At 35.6% G+C, this 17,175-nt stretch overlaps 1 protein-coding gene across 1 annotated transcript in view; it reads right to left on the bottom strand.

The window, feature by feature from the left end:
• Positions 1–17,175, bottom strand: part of ELP4 (elongator acetyltransferase complex subunit 4) — a 125,635-nt gene that overhangs the window by 74,427 nt on the left and 34,033 nt on the right. Inside the window, exons 6-7 of the mRNA XM_065755434.1 lie at positions 16,361–16,445; positions 11,352–11,540 (exon numbers count right to left, since the gene is read on the bottom strand). Of these exons, the coding sequence (XP_065611506.1) occupies positions 11,352–11,540; positions 16,361–16,445 (274 nt within the window). The remainder of the gene's footprint in view (positions 1–11,351; positions 11,541–16,360; positions 16,446–17,175) is intronic.

Below are 17,175 nucleotides of genomic sequence, written 5' to 3'. Positions count from 1 at the left end.
GCAGCTCTGGAGATGAGCCAGGACATGGTTAGGAGGGAAGCCAGGAACGGGGGGATTCAAGGAAAGAGTTTGTTGGCAGCTAGAAGAGGTATTGTTTTAAATTACATTAAAAAATAAATAAATTAAAGAAACCCAACCAACTCAGTCCTGGAAGGTTTGCAGTCATGCTAGATGTACTGCAGTTTTTCTAAATTAGTTAGTTCAGCCAAAACATAATTATTCTAACAATATGGTAGCAACTCTGTTGTGCAGACCGGGCTGGGCATTCATTCTATATCTTACTTAGTGTTCACTGTTTCAGACAGGAATTTTCTTTTAAGCTCAAACTTGTAATATCTGAGCTCAAATGAAGCGCTCTTTAAAAACACCATTGGAAGAAAATCCATTTAGCTACTTAGATATGTAAATGGCAACTGTACATACATGTTTAACCAGCTTTTAGGGAAAGGCAATTATGGAAAAAGATTGTTTTGTCCTACTAATTCATTTGCAGGATCTGCAGAGCTTTGAGTAATTATCTGTGCATGTTTAGAAACACTTATTTGCAAATAAAGCAGTGTACCATCTTCTACATCTGAGTATAAAGCACAAATAGACAGAGACTGAATGCTCAAACTCACACACTGAAATTAATACTATGTATTTTTACTGGATTCGGTTCCTAATGAAGGACAATTTTATCATAACTATTATTTATCAAATCAACTCTGGTTCATCTGAATTCTGTATTAGAAAAAAAATATCTGTTTGCTGTTTCTGCTTTGCTCTAATTTCTAGTTCTCCCCTCACTTCCCAGCAAAAATTATCTAAAACAAAGAGATAAGTCCTCCCATTTTTTTTTCTGTTGGATTGCAAAGAAATATAAAACTTCACAAAATTTGTGTAAAAGGAATATTTAAATTCTCAGTAAACAAATCCCAATATCTGAAATTTTTCCCAAAAGAGGTTTAACTTTCCTACACAGAAAGTACAAACAATCTCAAAATATAAAAGGAAAATAAAAAACGTTAGCGATCTGCAAGGAAATCCAACTAGTGCCTGTTCAAACTCGAGTCACGTGGATTTCATATATCAGCATTTGTATACTCATCAATACGTTAATAGACTTTTAAGATGGATTTATATATTGAATAGAAAATTAGGAATATTGAGACTGTCTTTTTTCAAAGAGATCCTTTTGGCCTGTATTTTTGTAGCGAGGCCTATATTTGACTTCTGTACCCTTACACTTCTGTAAATGAATTCTGATGAACTAATGTATTCACTGTTTTTATTTAAAAAAATTCCTTATAAGTTGATACCCTGGATCCTAAAAATGAGAGTTTGGTTAACCTTAAGGCTTCTTTTGAAGGGTCTCAGGAATAAATATCATTTGAGCAAGTTTATGTAAAGTGATTTCATCCTTGTGAACGTAAAGCAAATTTTGGCATGTAAGCTTTCTAAACAAACTCAAAAACTGGCTGCCTCCTTTCTATCTGTGTTACTTCAGTGTCATGGGTGAGTGTAGATTAATACTATAAAATACGTGACCACATTGGACTACAGTGAAGTACTGGCTGGATATTCAATAGGTGTAATCATTCTTAATATTTTCTGAGACATTAACATACAATAAAGTGGTAATGACTTCATAATATACAAATATTTACCACTTGTCACGACTATTTAATCTCCAAAGGATTTTGAATTGAAAATATAAATTATTAATATTAAGAGATATGGCTTACATATTTAGCAGTAGTAATTATTAACAAATGGTTAAAATCACAGAATTATCCATACATGTTCTCTCTTAAAAAAAAACCCAATAAGTTAAGTATTAGGCCACTGCACTAGTTTTATAGAGATACAGTTCGTGTGCTTTTTCCTTACTCACAAATCCTGAAAATAAATGATTAATAAATGCTCTGCCAAAATTGTTATAGCAGTAATTAACAAAATCTGTAATGTAAAAAGTCCCGTACTTGCTCTAACACTTTTTTTTCCCAGAGCTTTCACTCCTCAACTGAACTTAAATTCCAAGTTGTGTGTAAGCGATGTTTGCTCAGAGCACTGAATACAAGGTGAACTGCAGTAGTTACATTAAGAAATTTTGGTATGTAGAAAACTGCATAGATATCACACGAAAACCAAATCTAAGTGTGCCGGTGATGTCTTTGATGGAAGACAAGCTCACTTTGCTTGAAATGCATTTAAATATTTTCTACAAACTTCCTACACTTACAAAGAGGATATGTCCACATTTAAATATTCTGCATCTTCTTCTACCTTACTGATTGTAATAGAGCATGCATAAATATCTGTTCATATGGATGAAATCGGAGAAGTATTGATTTTGGCTGATATGTTGACATGCACTATATTAAATTAGAAAATGCTGTGCAATGAATAGTATCTTTGAATAATTTTATACTAGTTACAGCAGCAAAGAAAGGACGTGTAGTTAAGATCTACGCAGGTAATTAGACGCAGCATACTCAAAAAAATGGGAAGGAAGTGACAAAGCATCTGTTGGCCAATATGTTACATGATGTATTAATTCCAGGTCTTGGTTCTTTTCATGCTTGCATTGATAGTCTGCATAAATTCAGAGTCTTCGAACGATGAAATAAGTTAGAACTAGCAATTTTTTAATCTTGAAAACTCTAAAGATTTGAGCCATAGTTACCTTCTTTTACACCTGAAACACTGTCACTGTATGGGAACTCTGCCATGATTATTACCAATTATAACAGATGCAGACGGATGACATGGTACACCATTTAAACATTCTGGATTTAAATATTCAAGAAAAATGATCAGTCATGAAATAAAAACTAAATATCACACACTGTAAGAATATCTTTGGCTCTTTACTGAGGATAGATGACCTGGACTTGTCTATTATATTAGTTAAAAAACACTTAATTGCTGGTACGCCTTGGCACTTGAAATGTATGTCTGTTTTGCCACTGAAGACCTGAGAGGTTCTTTACAACGCTGTCAAGGGCCAGTGCTGAAATGAATGATAACTCAATATTAAGGAGATGAGCAAGTCTGCTGTTGAGATCCACAAAATGAAAGTGAGAGCAGAATGCATAGTTTAAATCAAACTTTTGATCTGTTGATCTCCAAGTGCTTTACAAAAAGTCAGCAAATGCTGCATTCCTCGTTTACGAGTAATGTACCAAGCACAAAGATATCACGAGTTGTCCAGAGTCACAAGTCAGTCGACAGAGTGCTGGGAATAAGCTCTACCTTTTGCTGAAGCCTTGGCTACTCCCATTTATTTGAGGCTTGGTTTAGAAGAAAGTGACTGTGGCTTTGGGGTGCCATGAAAATATGATGACATGGGAGTCCAAAGCCCAGAAAGCTCTGGGTGCTGAAAATCTTCCTATTACCAGGCAGCAAAAGGTGACAGATGTACGTAGTGACACAGGGTGACACTTTCTGAGCTGAATCCCTGTTCTTTTCTAACTCCTATTTCCCCAGCACTTGTGAACTGAAAGCAGAGACTGCAGGTGACTAGGAACTCCTCTGGCAAGCAAGGCTCTTGCTTGGATCCTACGTAATGACTAAAGGCAATAAACTCGAGAGTCCTCCTCTTTTTTTCTCCAGCAAAGGATGAGGAGTTGGAAAGAAATCATCACATGATTTGGGCTGAAATTAGCCCAGAAACTCCCCTGAACACTATCTCGTCCTCCTCAGCAGTGTCTGTTGTGACAGGAAAAGGGGAAATGGTTTCAGGCTAAAAGAGGTGAGATTTAGATTGGATATAACGAAGTGTTTTATGATAAGGCTGGCGAGACATTGGAGCAAGATGCCCAGGTTGGAGACGTTCTGAGTGGGACTGGACAGGGCTCGGAGTACCTGATCAAGCTGTAGGTGTCCCTGTTCATTGCAGGGGAGTTGGGCTAGATGACCTTTAAAGATCCCTTTCAACTGAAACGATTCTGTGATAATAAGTAAGTTTGTCTCTATTAACTGTGTGTTAATATTTGTCTTTAATATCTCAGAGATGAAAAGACCATTTGAAAAGATTTTTTTTACAAGATGAAACCCCTAAAATATTCAGTGCTACAAGTTAGTCATAGAGCAGAAGATACAGATGCAAAAGTAGATAGAAAGAATGAGAGTCACATTATCAAATCCTGAGAGCCATAGCAAAATCGGTGAAATTAATGTCTTTGAGACTAACTGGCTTAACTGAAATCCTAAGATTATACCAGGAATTATTCATGATTAATAATAATAATAATAAATGGTTTACGAGTGCCTTCTGTTGACTTTTTGCCTGAAAAAAGAAAAAATACACCGCAGTTAGCTTTCCAATTCAGGGTAACTACTGCGACTTAAACTCCTTAAACAGTCAATTGCCTTTTATGAACAGGTGACCAAAAGGATCCTCCACTATTATTTCAATTAATAGTACATAAACATCAACAGGAACATCTATCTGACATTTTTAATCAAGAGCGAGGTTCTCAAAAATAAAATCATTTTAAATAATAGTCCCTTATTCAGTATAAAATTATAGGCTGTCATCAGGAGCATGCTGGCAAAGCCAGGTCCAGATGGGAAACTGGCTGGGCAAAAAGAAGAGGTAGGGTGGAAATGATGTGTAGGCTGGAAATGATGGGAACCTAAGGAAAGACATGACTGCTCCCTCTGCTGGCAAGGCCCTCACCTGCTTTAATTTTTAACTAATGAGTAGGCATTTCTTTAATTATTTAGGATCTAGCCAATAAATAATGCAGAATGTTCCTTCCTCAGTCTGTTGCTCTGTGTTTGCACAATTTTGAACTTATGGTGCCCTATTTCAGTAGAATAATTTGTCACAGGATTAGAGGCTCAGGTGGGTATCTATCTGCAGTTACTGGTTTTACAATTAAACTGTTCACAAAATGAAAGGTAAGGTTAAACTAGTCAACTTTCAAAACATTATATTTTACAATGTGTACAAATTTTGTATTTAATTTTTATATTTCAAAATATTGGGATAAACTGCTCATCGGGTCAGACGGTAACAAGAACTTTTTGTGTAGAAATTAGATAATATAAAAATGAAACATTATGCAACATAACAAAATTACACATCATACCAAAAGAGAGCTCTTCTTCCATGAGTGAAATTCATGACCAGGGAATTCGGAGATAATGTTTGCATTAAAGCTTAATTACAACAAGAGGATAAGTCATTCATTATTTGATTTGTGAGATGAATTAATAGCTGCAGTAAGAACATTTAGAAAAAATCTGTTCTAGGATTTTGGCCTACAACCAGAAGCTCCCAGAACAGGAGGGATCAGCTTTTTTTGCCCACTGTTCTCATCTGAATCCTGGCTGAAAAACTACTCCAGCTCCCAGCCTTCCAGAAGGCTCCATCCCAGGAATCCTCGCCTGCCATTTGGTTTGCTGATTTTAATCTCACAGGACTTTCTTACAGTGGCTCCACTATGCTGAACTGGCACTTGCTCCTAGAAGTGAGTTATTATTAAACTTGTAGGTCAATTGTGGCACTAACAACTCTTTGGAAGCTTTCAGCCACGGTGTACAATTTGCTGGTCTAATTAAATATTAATTCTAAGTGTTACATTCTGTGGCTAAGAGCTTTTATTTTCCATCATCAGTCTGGAAGAGAAAGAGGTTACAAGGCTAATTTAATCTTTTTTTTTTTCTTTTTTTTTTCCCCCGGCATTAAAGCCTAACTACACAGGCACAAAAACATCATTAAAGATGCAGTATTCCTTTTTATTATGATCATATTGTAATTAATAGAGCAGATCTAAACAAAAAAGATGTAAAATTGGATTCTGAAATTTCAGGGTTTTTGCGCAACACTGGAAGTTCATATAAGAGTGTTAGTGAGCAAATGCTGCAATGCAATTCAGTAAGAACTCCTCTGAAAAAGACTTCAGGTGGTTAAAACGTTGCTTAAGTATTTTCTATAAAATATCACAACACTGATTTTTTTTTTACTGAAATACAACAAATGAAACCCGTAGTTAATACAACATGTACAGGGGCTTTTTATAAAATCCTGTAGTTCTACTTAAATGAAAAATCTAATGTTGCTTCAAAACAATACTATCTTCATTTTCCAACAGAGTTACTTGCTTAAAGCATATGACTACTCTGTCTTGCATTATTTAAAGACTGTCTTCTAATCTTTTCTTATTGCTGTCCAAATGGGCTCATACATGAGCCTCTTCCCTTCTGCTTCCATAACAGTTGTGTCCATGTCTGGACACTGGGCATTATATTAACTACTTAGTCTAGAAGCCAAAAGATTCCATATGCTTGAACAGATGACTATCTTCATACTGTGATGGGATATTTAACTGTTTAGATCTAATATTGCATTTGAAAGATTTAGTTCTACATAGCACCTCATTTTTTTTAAGTTTCAATGCGTGTGTTTTCAGATTACACAGATCAAACATAAGATCAGATATTCTCAAGTTGCATATACTCATCACATTTTAAAATTTAACATAATCTTTTAGAGAGAGCAATTTTTTATTAGATGTGTGCTCATGCTTACAGTGGTTAAGAATGTGTTTATAGAGTTCTCAATTGTAGCGTATTAAAACGAAGGCTCTTTTAGCTATGCATTTTAACACACAATGTGACTACTCGTCAACATAATATAGCTCAGTAAATTAAAAGACAGTTAACATGGGTACAAAAACACATTTCAGAGGAACAATGTATTTGTGTTTGAAATGAGTAGCTGTTACCAAATCAGAAGTGGCAGACCAAGATGCAGTCTCTTGGCAACCATAAACTTATTTTATGAAAACAATATGTTTACTAACTTCATTAGTAAACACTATAAACAATAATAGAAATTAAAAGCAAAATGCTTTACTGTTCCACAATTTACATTACAATATGCATTCCATATGTCTTTGGACTTGCTACTAGATTATAGTTTTAAGATGCTTTTATGAATGTCTAGAATATGCAAAACATAATATTTACATCTGAGAATATGAGAAACAGAAATAACTGCCATAAACTCATGACTCTCAACACTTATTTGCATGGATGTTGAATTGTATTTCTCGCATACAATTGTGCTTACCACAGTTAAAAGCTCATAAAAGAACAGTGTAGTAAAGTATAAAGACCATTTCACCCCCAAAGATTCTATTTAGAAGAGGACTTTGAAAGCTTATTCAACTGATGACACAGAAAAACGTGGCATGTAATCTTCATACAGCTGATGTTTAATATTTACACGTCCAAATACATTTGAAGGATATTCAGCATTTTACACTTGTGAACCCACAGAAGTTAGAGTTCTAGGGCATGCACTCACGATTCCTGTCATAGGAATAGAGATTTCAAACTGAGGAATTTACAATTCTGTTGTATTAGCAATGGATTCTAAAGCACTGCTGCTTGACTTCAAGTTTAGCTGCTAGATTGCTCACTGTGAGGACAAAAGGCTATGAATGCAAAAAGGTTTGCTTCTGAATTTTCCTACACTGAAACTTACAGTGATTTATGCACTTTGGTTAATTTGAAGCATCAAAACATTAATATTGCAGGATATTAATTTTTTAACGTACTGGATGAAATAATGAAAATACTTTGCTAAACAGAACTTCAGACTCTGAGGACAGGTTCTGTAACTTCTGTGACTTATCCATACTGACTTTTCATTAGTCAATTAATTTCCCTTGGTACATACTGACTAATATGGTGGTTAGTCCTTTCCAGTAATACAGCTTCATGTTCAAAATAAAAGGTGGCTTCGATGAAAGCATTACAAGTCTTCAAATGAAAATAATAATCTACTTAAAAAATACATATTCATGAACTTGACTGTTTACTTAAGTGATACAGAGTTGGGAACAAGAGGAATGGAATTATGAGCATTATTTAGTAGGAAAGGGGAAAGATGCTTTTGGTTTATAAATATGTGCAAGTACGACCAATTGTTTCTGGGAAGTAAGGAAGAAAATACTATAGGAAAGTATTTTACATTTTAACTTTTTATAAGCATAAAACTGTGACATTAAAATCAAATTCTTTAGAATAATATTTTTTGACACTATGTACTAAAAACACAGATCATGAAAATATATAAGACAAGAGTCCACTCTGGTTTTGATAACATTCCTTATTTTGGAAAGCGCAACAGTGATTTAAATCTCTATTCAATTGGCCCCCCCCCACCCTAATCATTTTTGCTAGTTTTAAAAAATGTAAGTGATTTTCCCTGTTCAAATGCACCATCTTATTTCATAGGCACAATTCATTTTCAAGAAGCAGTAGAAAGACTTGACAAATAACCTTCCATCAACTGTTTTAATCACATTCATAAGTATCTCAATATTTATTATCTGACAGACAGGGTAAGATAAGAGTATGTTCAATCAGGAGAAAATATCAATCAACTACAACCTGTCACGTATCATCGGAATAAAATTTATAATTGGTTAAGTTTTTAGTGTCATTTACTTGAAATCTGCTTCCAGAATAATGTATTTCTGGTTTTGAGGTGGAGAAAATACAATATTTGTTTTTCTTTATACATTGCACTACAAGTTTCATCAATAAAACACAAAGAATGTGTGCTCTTTAGTGGACTACAATTACTTTAACTTACTCTGAGAAAACTCCATGCACAACCAGACTCATTGTAAATTTGTGTCTTTTACCAAAATACATTCTTACAGAAGGCTGTGAAGACATTCAGTGTTCCACCAAATTGGGGTATCAGCTCATATTCTGATGAATGTAATTCAAAGATGTTGCATTCAAAGCAGTGAATTAGCTGGAATAGATCCACACTGGTAATGTGTACCACAGAGGGAAAAGCATCACAAACAAAATCACTGTTTAACGTTCAGTAGACATTGAAGAGACAAAGATTAGTACATAGCAAAAAGTGAACAAACAATAAGAGTGTTATTTTATTCCACAATTGAGAGTTATAACTGAAAAAAGAAGAGACTGTTTAAAAACATATTATGAAAGCAGCATGAGAGTATATACAAAACGATGAGAAAACAAAAGAGACACACACGGGGAGCTTCATCTCACTCTTATCATCCAAGAACAAAGATACATTTTTTTAAATGTAAAGGCAAAATTCAACTTCGTGAAAGAAAGAAGCTACAAGGATTTAATTTGCAAACTCCCTGCCACAGTACAACCAGTATTGGGCAAAATGTATAAAGGAAGTGAATCACAAACTACATAGGTAAGTATTTCATTTAATTCATATACGAATGCAATTCGGGATACAGACTATCTGGTCTGGGTTGGGCTATCGAAGTCCCTGTTTGAAAATCAGTAGGTATCAATTGTGGGTTTTATTTGTTCTTCATGAGAGTAACCAGAACTGGCTGTCAGGTACAAATTATGACATGAAATAGGACCCAAAAACTGCTTTTTCAAACGCTACAATTTTTCTGTATATGTTATGGAGACATACTGACTTGGTAACACTTCACATTTTGAAATCTTATATTTACTTATTATGTGAAGATTTTACGTGCAGACCCCCCCTAATTAATACAGTTAGGAAGGAAAAGATAATACAGCAGATACAGAAATAATTGTTCAGGGAATAAATGCAGAACTTAATATATCTTCCAAAAAAAAGTATGCATTTTCTATGCTCTCAGTGTTCTGGCTTTCAGATTCAACAGAGAAAGCATATGCTAGAACCTATTCTGATCCAATTAAATAAGTATACAGAAATGCAGTAGAAAAAAACCAAAACCCCAAACAAACACTGTCTCTTATTCCCTTGAAAAGGTATTTTCTTTACTTTTTTAATCCAGGAAGAAACCTCAGCAACAGAATGGTGAGTAGCTGGGTTGTGAGAATGTGAGCAGCTGCTGTTATTATAACTAAAGGTCTGTCTACGGCTTGAGCCTGAGAGACCACATGTTCGGCTGTCCTCACATCTTGCCATCCTCACCAATTAACTATTAACATGGAGGGCTGTACACATGCTCTCAGGGGCTCTTTAACAGGCTTCTTGGAGAGTGGAACAACTACACAGCAGGGCTCTGGGAACTGAGTAATGTGGGGTATAAGGAACCCTCAGCAGCTTTGCTCCTCCTAATGACAGTTTTCTCCACAGTTTAGTGCTTAAAGAAAGATACACAAAGTTTAACAATTAAAAAAAAAAAATAATGCTCTCATTTGTTTAAGACTGCTAAGATTCTGGAAACCACATTTCATTTTTCCCCCCTTCAGAATATTCTAGTATTTACTGTAAAGTAATTCTGTTACAATTAAAAATCAAAGGATTTTAAAAATGAGATATGATTTCATAGGAACTCTTACAGAGAACTGACACAAATGAAAACAAAAAAACAACCTCCAAGGTCAGTCTGCAAAAGACTCGGAATATTACATCCTTCAATTTGTTTCTTAAAAAAAAACTTGCTCCAGAGACATTTCTGGACTTCTTTGGAATATGATATCTCACATTGATATATTAAAATATATAACAAGTACCAGTCCCAGTGACAGACAGGAAATCCCAATGTGTAAAAAGAAGGAAGTCAGTTTTACACCCATAAATTCCAGCCACTGCATTAAATTTTACCATCAACCTTTTTAAAGGCGTATTGTCATCTAATATTAAAAATAGCTAAGTAGGAAGATGGAGTTGGGCAGGACAAAAAGTGATTCAGGTATCCACATAAACAACATAATTGGCTGGTTCTCAAACGCCGTTTCAAAATGCAATACATATTTGAGAATGATGTACTTACATAACGGAAGATTTTAATTCAACAGTGAAAATCTCCCTTCTACCATGAAACTATAAATAAAATGAGGTTTTCTCCCATGTTTTTTTATTATAATCAATAGTGAATAATAGTTGGTTTGTTCCTGTTCTCGACAAAGCACAATATTAGAATTAAAGAGTAAACCTCTATCTTTCAATTCCTGGCTTTAAAAACAAAATCATACATCATCATGATGAGTATGACAGATGAAGACATAAAATGTCTCGTACTGAAACTCTAAACTGTGTTCTGAAGGCGATGTAAAAGTGAGCTACCCCCCAAAAAAGTAGAAAAAAGATTTCTAGAAGGAGCTTCTTTGCTCTGACAGTGCTCGGAATTACAGAAATTCTGACTGTTTTTCAGGAAAGGCTACGACTGATGAAAGGAATAGCAGCAGTAGTGAGAACTGTTTTATGCTTAGGTCCTGGTTGATCCTACAGCATGACTGTCCCACACAAATGTTAAACAACTGTGGTTATTGTATAACTTTACCCTTTGAATGAGAAGAGTTTTCTCAATTGTTCATCTTGTATTTTTTTTTACCATAAACTTTGAACTTTTGCCGACTGATGTAGCTATGAAATTCAGCAAAGACAGCAATCTTACCTCGATAAGGTGAGAGGGCATTGTGATGATGCAAGCTGACAAAGATTTTCGGAGGAGGCCACGTAGAACGTACAGAAATTTTGTAAGGCTATGAATATCTTCAGGAGTACTGGTGCTACAAATGTCATCATCCCACAACAGGGAACCAAGACTCTGAATTCCTATCCGTAAAATATTCTTTTGTTTTTTCTATTAAAAAAAACCAAAACAACACAACACTTGTTATTTTTCTAAATGCTAAGAGAAAAATACCAGGTCGTACACTGCAGTTTATAGGATGAATATCTGTAATAATTAAATAGTTCAAGTAACCGTAACTTAATCTCAGAGTCACAGAGAATGAAATATTACAGTTGGAATGCTATTTATTTATTATACTAGCTGGATAACACACTACGTTAGGAAAGTAAATACAAATATAACAAGACATGGGAAAATGCAAAACTACTAGTTTGCATTTTCTAAAGCTAACCAGCTCGTTACATATAGAATATTTTGAAAGAGGATCTTAGAACATTATGATTTTTCCTCTCATCTCTTTCCTTCTTACTACCTTCAAAAAAAGCTGAAGGCCATCTTTTCTCCCAAGTCTAGTAAGCTGGTCTACAAGAAGGGCCCAAGAGTAGGCATACACTACTTTTCCTCCTATCTTGAACTTCCCACATCACGATTCTCTTTACTTAGCTACTGGGTACTACAGTGTAAGCTGTTTTGATATGTGAAATCCTAAATAGCCTTCCTTGTGTTACCGACTAAATAAAGAGTGTTTGCTGCCCTGCATGACACTGCTGGAACAGCAGCCAATGGAGCAATGGCTAAGGTATAGCCCCATTTCTGAAGAGGCAGACTGTGAAGCCAGAGTTGTAATTTAAAAACACAACTAAAACATCATCTCTCACAATGACGTATCTCTTTTCTGCTTATTTGATGCGACCTTACTTGGTAGCCCTTGGGAAAGATCCTAAGTATATTTGCTGTCAATGCTGAGACAGAAAATAAGCAGCCTTGTTGAAAGCATTCCAGTACAAAGTGGTCAAAGAAACTTTCCTTCAGCTCAAGATCCATATTTAAATAAAGGCCAATGTCTTTTTATTTCTTTCTTTCCTTTTTTCTTTTTTTTTAAATATATATATAAAATCCTAGTTTAGAAAAATAAAGGCTTATTTTTCATTACTATTATATGCTTCCATAAACTGTAGGTATTCATCTCCCCATCCTGAACTGCACTGGGAATGACCAATAACTACCAAGCACAAAACACTGTACAGAGTCCAGAGGAAAGGTCCTGGTGAGAGAAGAGATTGCTCTTAGAAATGCTTCCTTGTCTGGACTGGGGAGATAGAGAAAGCCTCTTTTAAGACTTTTATGATTCAGTTATGTCAAGTTAACTTTTTATATGTCCACGTGAATGTAAGAACAGTAAAGGTCAAATCTGACTTCTATTTGCTAAACTCGAGTGTCCACTATTCTAATAAAATAAAGGAAAACCAAATCTAGTCTAACATTAGTGATTTTAGTGACTTCAGTGATTCAAGAATTTCTTGATGTTTGCTTAAGCAAAATCAGGCATTTATGAAAACTCCTTTGTTCAACATGCAGAAAAAGGTTTCTGATGTTTCAAAATTTCAGAATATATGTACTGTAGTAGAAATGACATGTCACAGCCTGAACCAGTGATGGAGCACCTGGTGGAAGGCAGGGCCAACCCAGGGGAGTTCAGGTGCATGCAATGTACCTGAGTGACTGGAAGAGACGGAGCCGGGATCCACCCCATCCCAGCCCTCATTTAAGGGTTGGCAGTGGAAGCGAGGTCCTTTTTTGCTGGAGATGCCTGTATGCCTGAGGCCTTCTAAAGGTAAGCAGCCCTTTTCCTTTGTATCTCCTGTTCTTGGGCTTGTTCTCATCTGCTGTAGCCATAGGCTTTGCCTGTCTGCTATTACTGTGGTACTTTCCATCCCATTATAGCATCGCTCTTATATAAAGCAGAAAAATGTGTGTGTGTTTTCTTTTTTCTTTTAGAATAATATTTTTTAAACACTTAGTTTGGATGTCTTAAAAGCAACTGTCATGTTGTTTCTGTAACAATGATTGCTTTGGTCAGAAGGGTTATGATGAATTTAAAGAAAGTTAACTTAAATGAAACTCTGACATCCTTCTCCAGCTTTCTTACACAAAACTTTGAGCTTTGCCAATGAGCTCTGCAGTATGCCAGAGAAATGTTAATGCAAGAGAAGATGCCCGTGGATGTTCTGCTGCCAAACATTAAAAGAAATAAATAATCCTGAAACAACTGAGCTGTTTTGTATGGTGTAGAACCATGCTCGCTGTAAAGATGATTGATACTTAATGTGCCAGTAATAGATGTCTACAAGGAGACTTCTAAAAGACTACATATTTAAAAAAATAAAATAGAATGGATACTCAGATTTCTGGATTACAGGTGATTCAGACCTTGAGTTTTTGCATAGTTCTCAGTAAAGTTGTTCAGGTCAGTGTAAAGTGACAGGTAAACTTCAGGTAAACTGTTTTGGTAAACTTCAGCAAGTCTTTCTGTAGCTTAGTACCACAAACAAAAGTTCACGTCTGTCCTGCATGGTCCTTTGATTCTTAGGGCAGGGCATATTAATCTATGACAGCCAGTAGCAGATTGTCATATAAAATGCTATTATTAACTAATTGTGGTAGATACTGGATATGCTTGGCCAGTTTTCTTAAGTGCTTAACTGGAGTTCTAAACCTCTAATGGTAGCATACTATCTCCTCTAACTGAGTCAAATCTTTGTCAGCAGGGTTGAGTTGCGTTTTCTTCCAGACTCCTCTTCAAATACCCTTAGTCCATAAAGACGAGTCAATAACAAGGAATGGTAACTAAGTACCATTGCCATATAGTGCAACAGTAGTGAAAAGTATCTGGTGTTTTAACCAGTCAGGTCAAACATCTCCTTTGGATCCAGACCCAGGAAGCAACATGTTTCTAGGTCTTCAGAATATGGAGACTTCAAAAAGTTTATGCTGTATAGTGTGAAAAGCACTAAATGTTCAAGCTGTTGTCTTCTATCACGCGCATGCAGTGATTACTGGATCTACTGAAAGTCAGTAGTAAATCCCTCAGTTCCTCACTAACACATTTAGGCCCTCACAATTTTCCCCAGTCTTCATGAAAGCCACTGTCAATAGGACCCATCCTAGTGAGAGTGCATCATTTTGGGCTGAAGAACTTACATGCATAAACTTTTCAGATGAGTGTGCTTTCACAATACATAGGAAAGGACAAAAGTCTTGAAAGACATAGGCTGGTTCTTACTCTACTATCTCTACTGCTATCTCCTTACTTCTCAAGACTCAGTTAAAGAAGGGGTTATGCAGTAACAGATGAATTTTGCATAGGTTTGAAACATAGAGCTCCAAGGTGTGTTCTGGCCCAAAACAACATCCAACTCTGGATGTACTCTGAGAGGTGTGCATTATAGGCTGTTTCTAAATGCAAAAATGTGAGTATTCAGAGAAACAGTGAGTGTGGGAAAGAGGAAACTTTGTTTTAAAAAGAATTATCAAACAGTAATAGGTCTCACTCCAATAATTCATACACACCATCACCTTTTTCACATGAATGTGTATGCAAGCGATAACATCCAGCTAGATAGGTAAACTGGTTTGAGAGAATTCCTTTTCAAACTTCTAGAGCTTCTCTTCATAGACATATTCGTCTACTCATGCTATTAAATTTGGCTGACCTAAAGGTCTGGTTTTGCTTTATTGGCTCTAATAAGACATTCTGAACCAGTGAACAGTAAGTACAGAAAATCCCTCTTCACAAAATTTAGTATTTACTTGTCTGTAGAAAGAAAAGAATCAAATCTTGTCTCCCACACATCTTTATTTTGTTGAAAACTTTAATTCAGGAATGTGTGCAGGAGATGCATTCCTGTTAGACCTGGCTGGTGAGATGACTAGGGAGCACCAGCCCCATCCCTTCAGGAGGAGGCTCCTTGCTGCTTTATGCAGCCCACGAGCTCTCTGGCCCTAGCTGAGCTGTCAGCCACAGGGAGTGGCAGAAGGGGGATAAACTGGGACTGAGCACAGACAGCCAGTGGTTCAAATTCAAATGCAAGCGTTCTGTATGAGTAATGCCTCTAATATATACTCTTAGACAGCAATACATCCAACCCACAAAAAGCATTTTTCAGATATTAAGCTTGGAGCAGCACATAGTCTTGCTGTATTAACATTCTCCAGCATCTGTATTAATTGACTTGTATTCCAGTAATATTCCTACTCTACACTAAGGAAGATATTTATCATTAGAGCATAGATACTGCTTATTTTATATACATCACCTCCAAAGGCATGACATATTATTTGATACACTGAAGAACAGGGGAGAGGGCATTGTTCAAACCAGAACTATCGTTTTGAATTCTATCTTGTTGAGCTTATTTCTGGTTACCCACAGTATGATTCATTACAATCAAGTGATCCTTACAAGTCTGTGACAATTTGTGAGGAGTGATTTTCATGAGTCTAGTAAGATGTTTTGATACTTAAGTTGAAGCAAAATTACACACCATTTAACTAATTGAGAAGTTCATTCCGGTCCCCGCAGCACTGAAAGAATCTGCGAGTTTACATGTTCAGTCTCAAGAAGCTAAAGCATATTATTGCTAATATGATGGTTTGAAAATAAGATCTCTGTAGGTGAAAAATGCATTTTATTTAATTTCACAGTGTTTGACAAACCATTTATTAGCTAATTGCGTAGACTGTGCTCTTTGATAACCCTGGCCGATGATTCTTCTCCAAATGCTCTGCATACATGCTAAGAACAGGTAAAAGCTCCAAATGCACATTAAATTATGAACCACAATCTCTAGTTCCTTATCTTATTTACGTCCCCCGTGTTTAGAAACTGCTTCCTCCTTGTTAATTTTTCTAGGATGTTCTTTTGCCACCCTTGAAAAATCAGAAAATCTCAGCTCAGGGTAATAGCAGAGTATGAATGTGCTCAGTACCTGGGGATGAGAGCCATCAAATCCTTCCTGGTAAATGACACTCTGAATGGACTGAAGCAGCCTTGCATAACCAGAGTTCATATTGCTGTTGGAAAGAAGAAATAGTTTAATAACACATACTCTCTAATAGCTGTATTAAAAATATAGTAACATGCAGTTTTCAGTGCAGAAGTGTCTCATAGAAGGAAAGAAACAACCCTGTTTTGATTAAAGTAGCCATCAAAAGCAGTTGTGATTGGTTCTTGGTAACTAGTTCAGTATTCAGATACTTTGTGGTAGGTAAATTCTCTTAGCCTGACATAATTAACTTATCTTAATCTCACATGTGTAAGTTTAATGATTTTAAAGTAGCAACTTAAAACTGCAACCATTACAGCATAACCTTAATCTTCTATAGCAGAAAAATAGCTATCCAATTGTTATTCTGAGTACACCTAGTCAGTTCCCTGGAGAACAGTGCCGACTTTCTATTATGTAAAGCTTTCAGCCATACAAACACTATGAGAATCAAAACTAACAAAAAATGAAAGGTAGAAAATTTCCACTTTACAACTTTTGTTTAGCATAATTTGCTTTTATTTTTAGTGATCTTTCTGATACCACAATGGAGCATAAAATCTACTCTGTTCTGTTATGGATCCATTCTGTATCCGTCTATTACGGTGTTAGTACTCCTTTATTTGCAAGGGAGCAGAATTGTAAGGTATAATTTATCTTTGTGTTAGTTGAAAAATAACTGCTAAGATTAAAAATCTAAGGAAAAAAACAACTCCTCCCCCCACCTAATGAAAAAATACAAGTGAACTGTTGCCTAA

This window comes from Cyrtonyx montezumae, unplaced genomic scaffold, assembly GCF_038088225.1.
Source record: "Cyrtonyx montezumae isolate F1298 unplaced genomic scaffold, pur_monq_1.0 scaffold_10, whole genome shotgun sequence".
Taxonomy (NCBI): Eukaryota; Metazoa; Chordata; class Aves; order Galliformes; family Odontophoridae; genus Cyrtonyx; species Cyrtonyx montezumae.
Note: the sequence above shows the minus strand (reverse complement) of the source record. Positions and strands in the feature narration are given on the sequence as shown.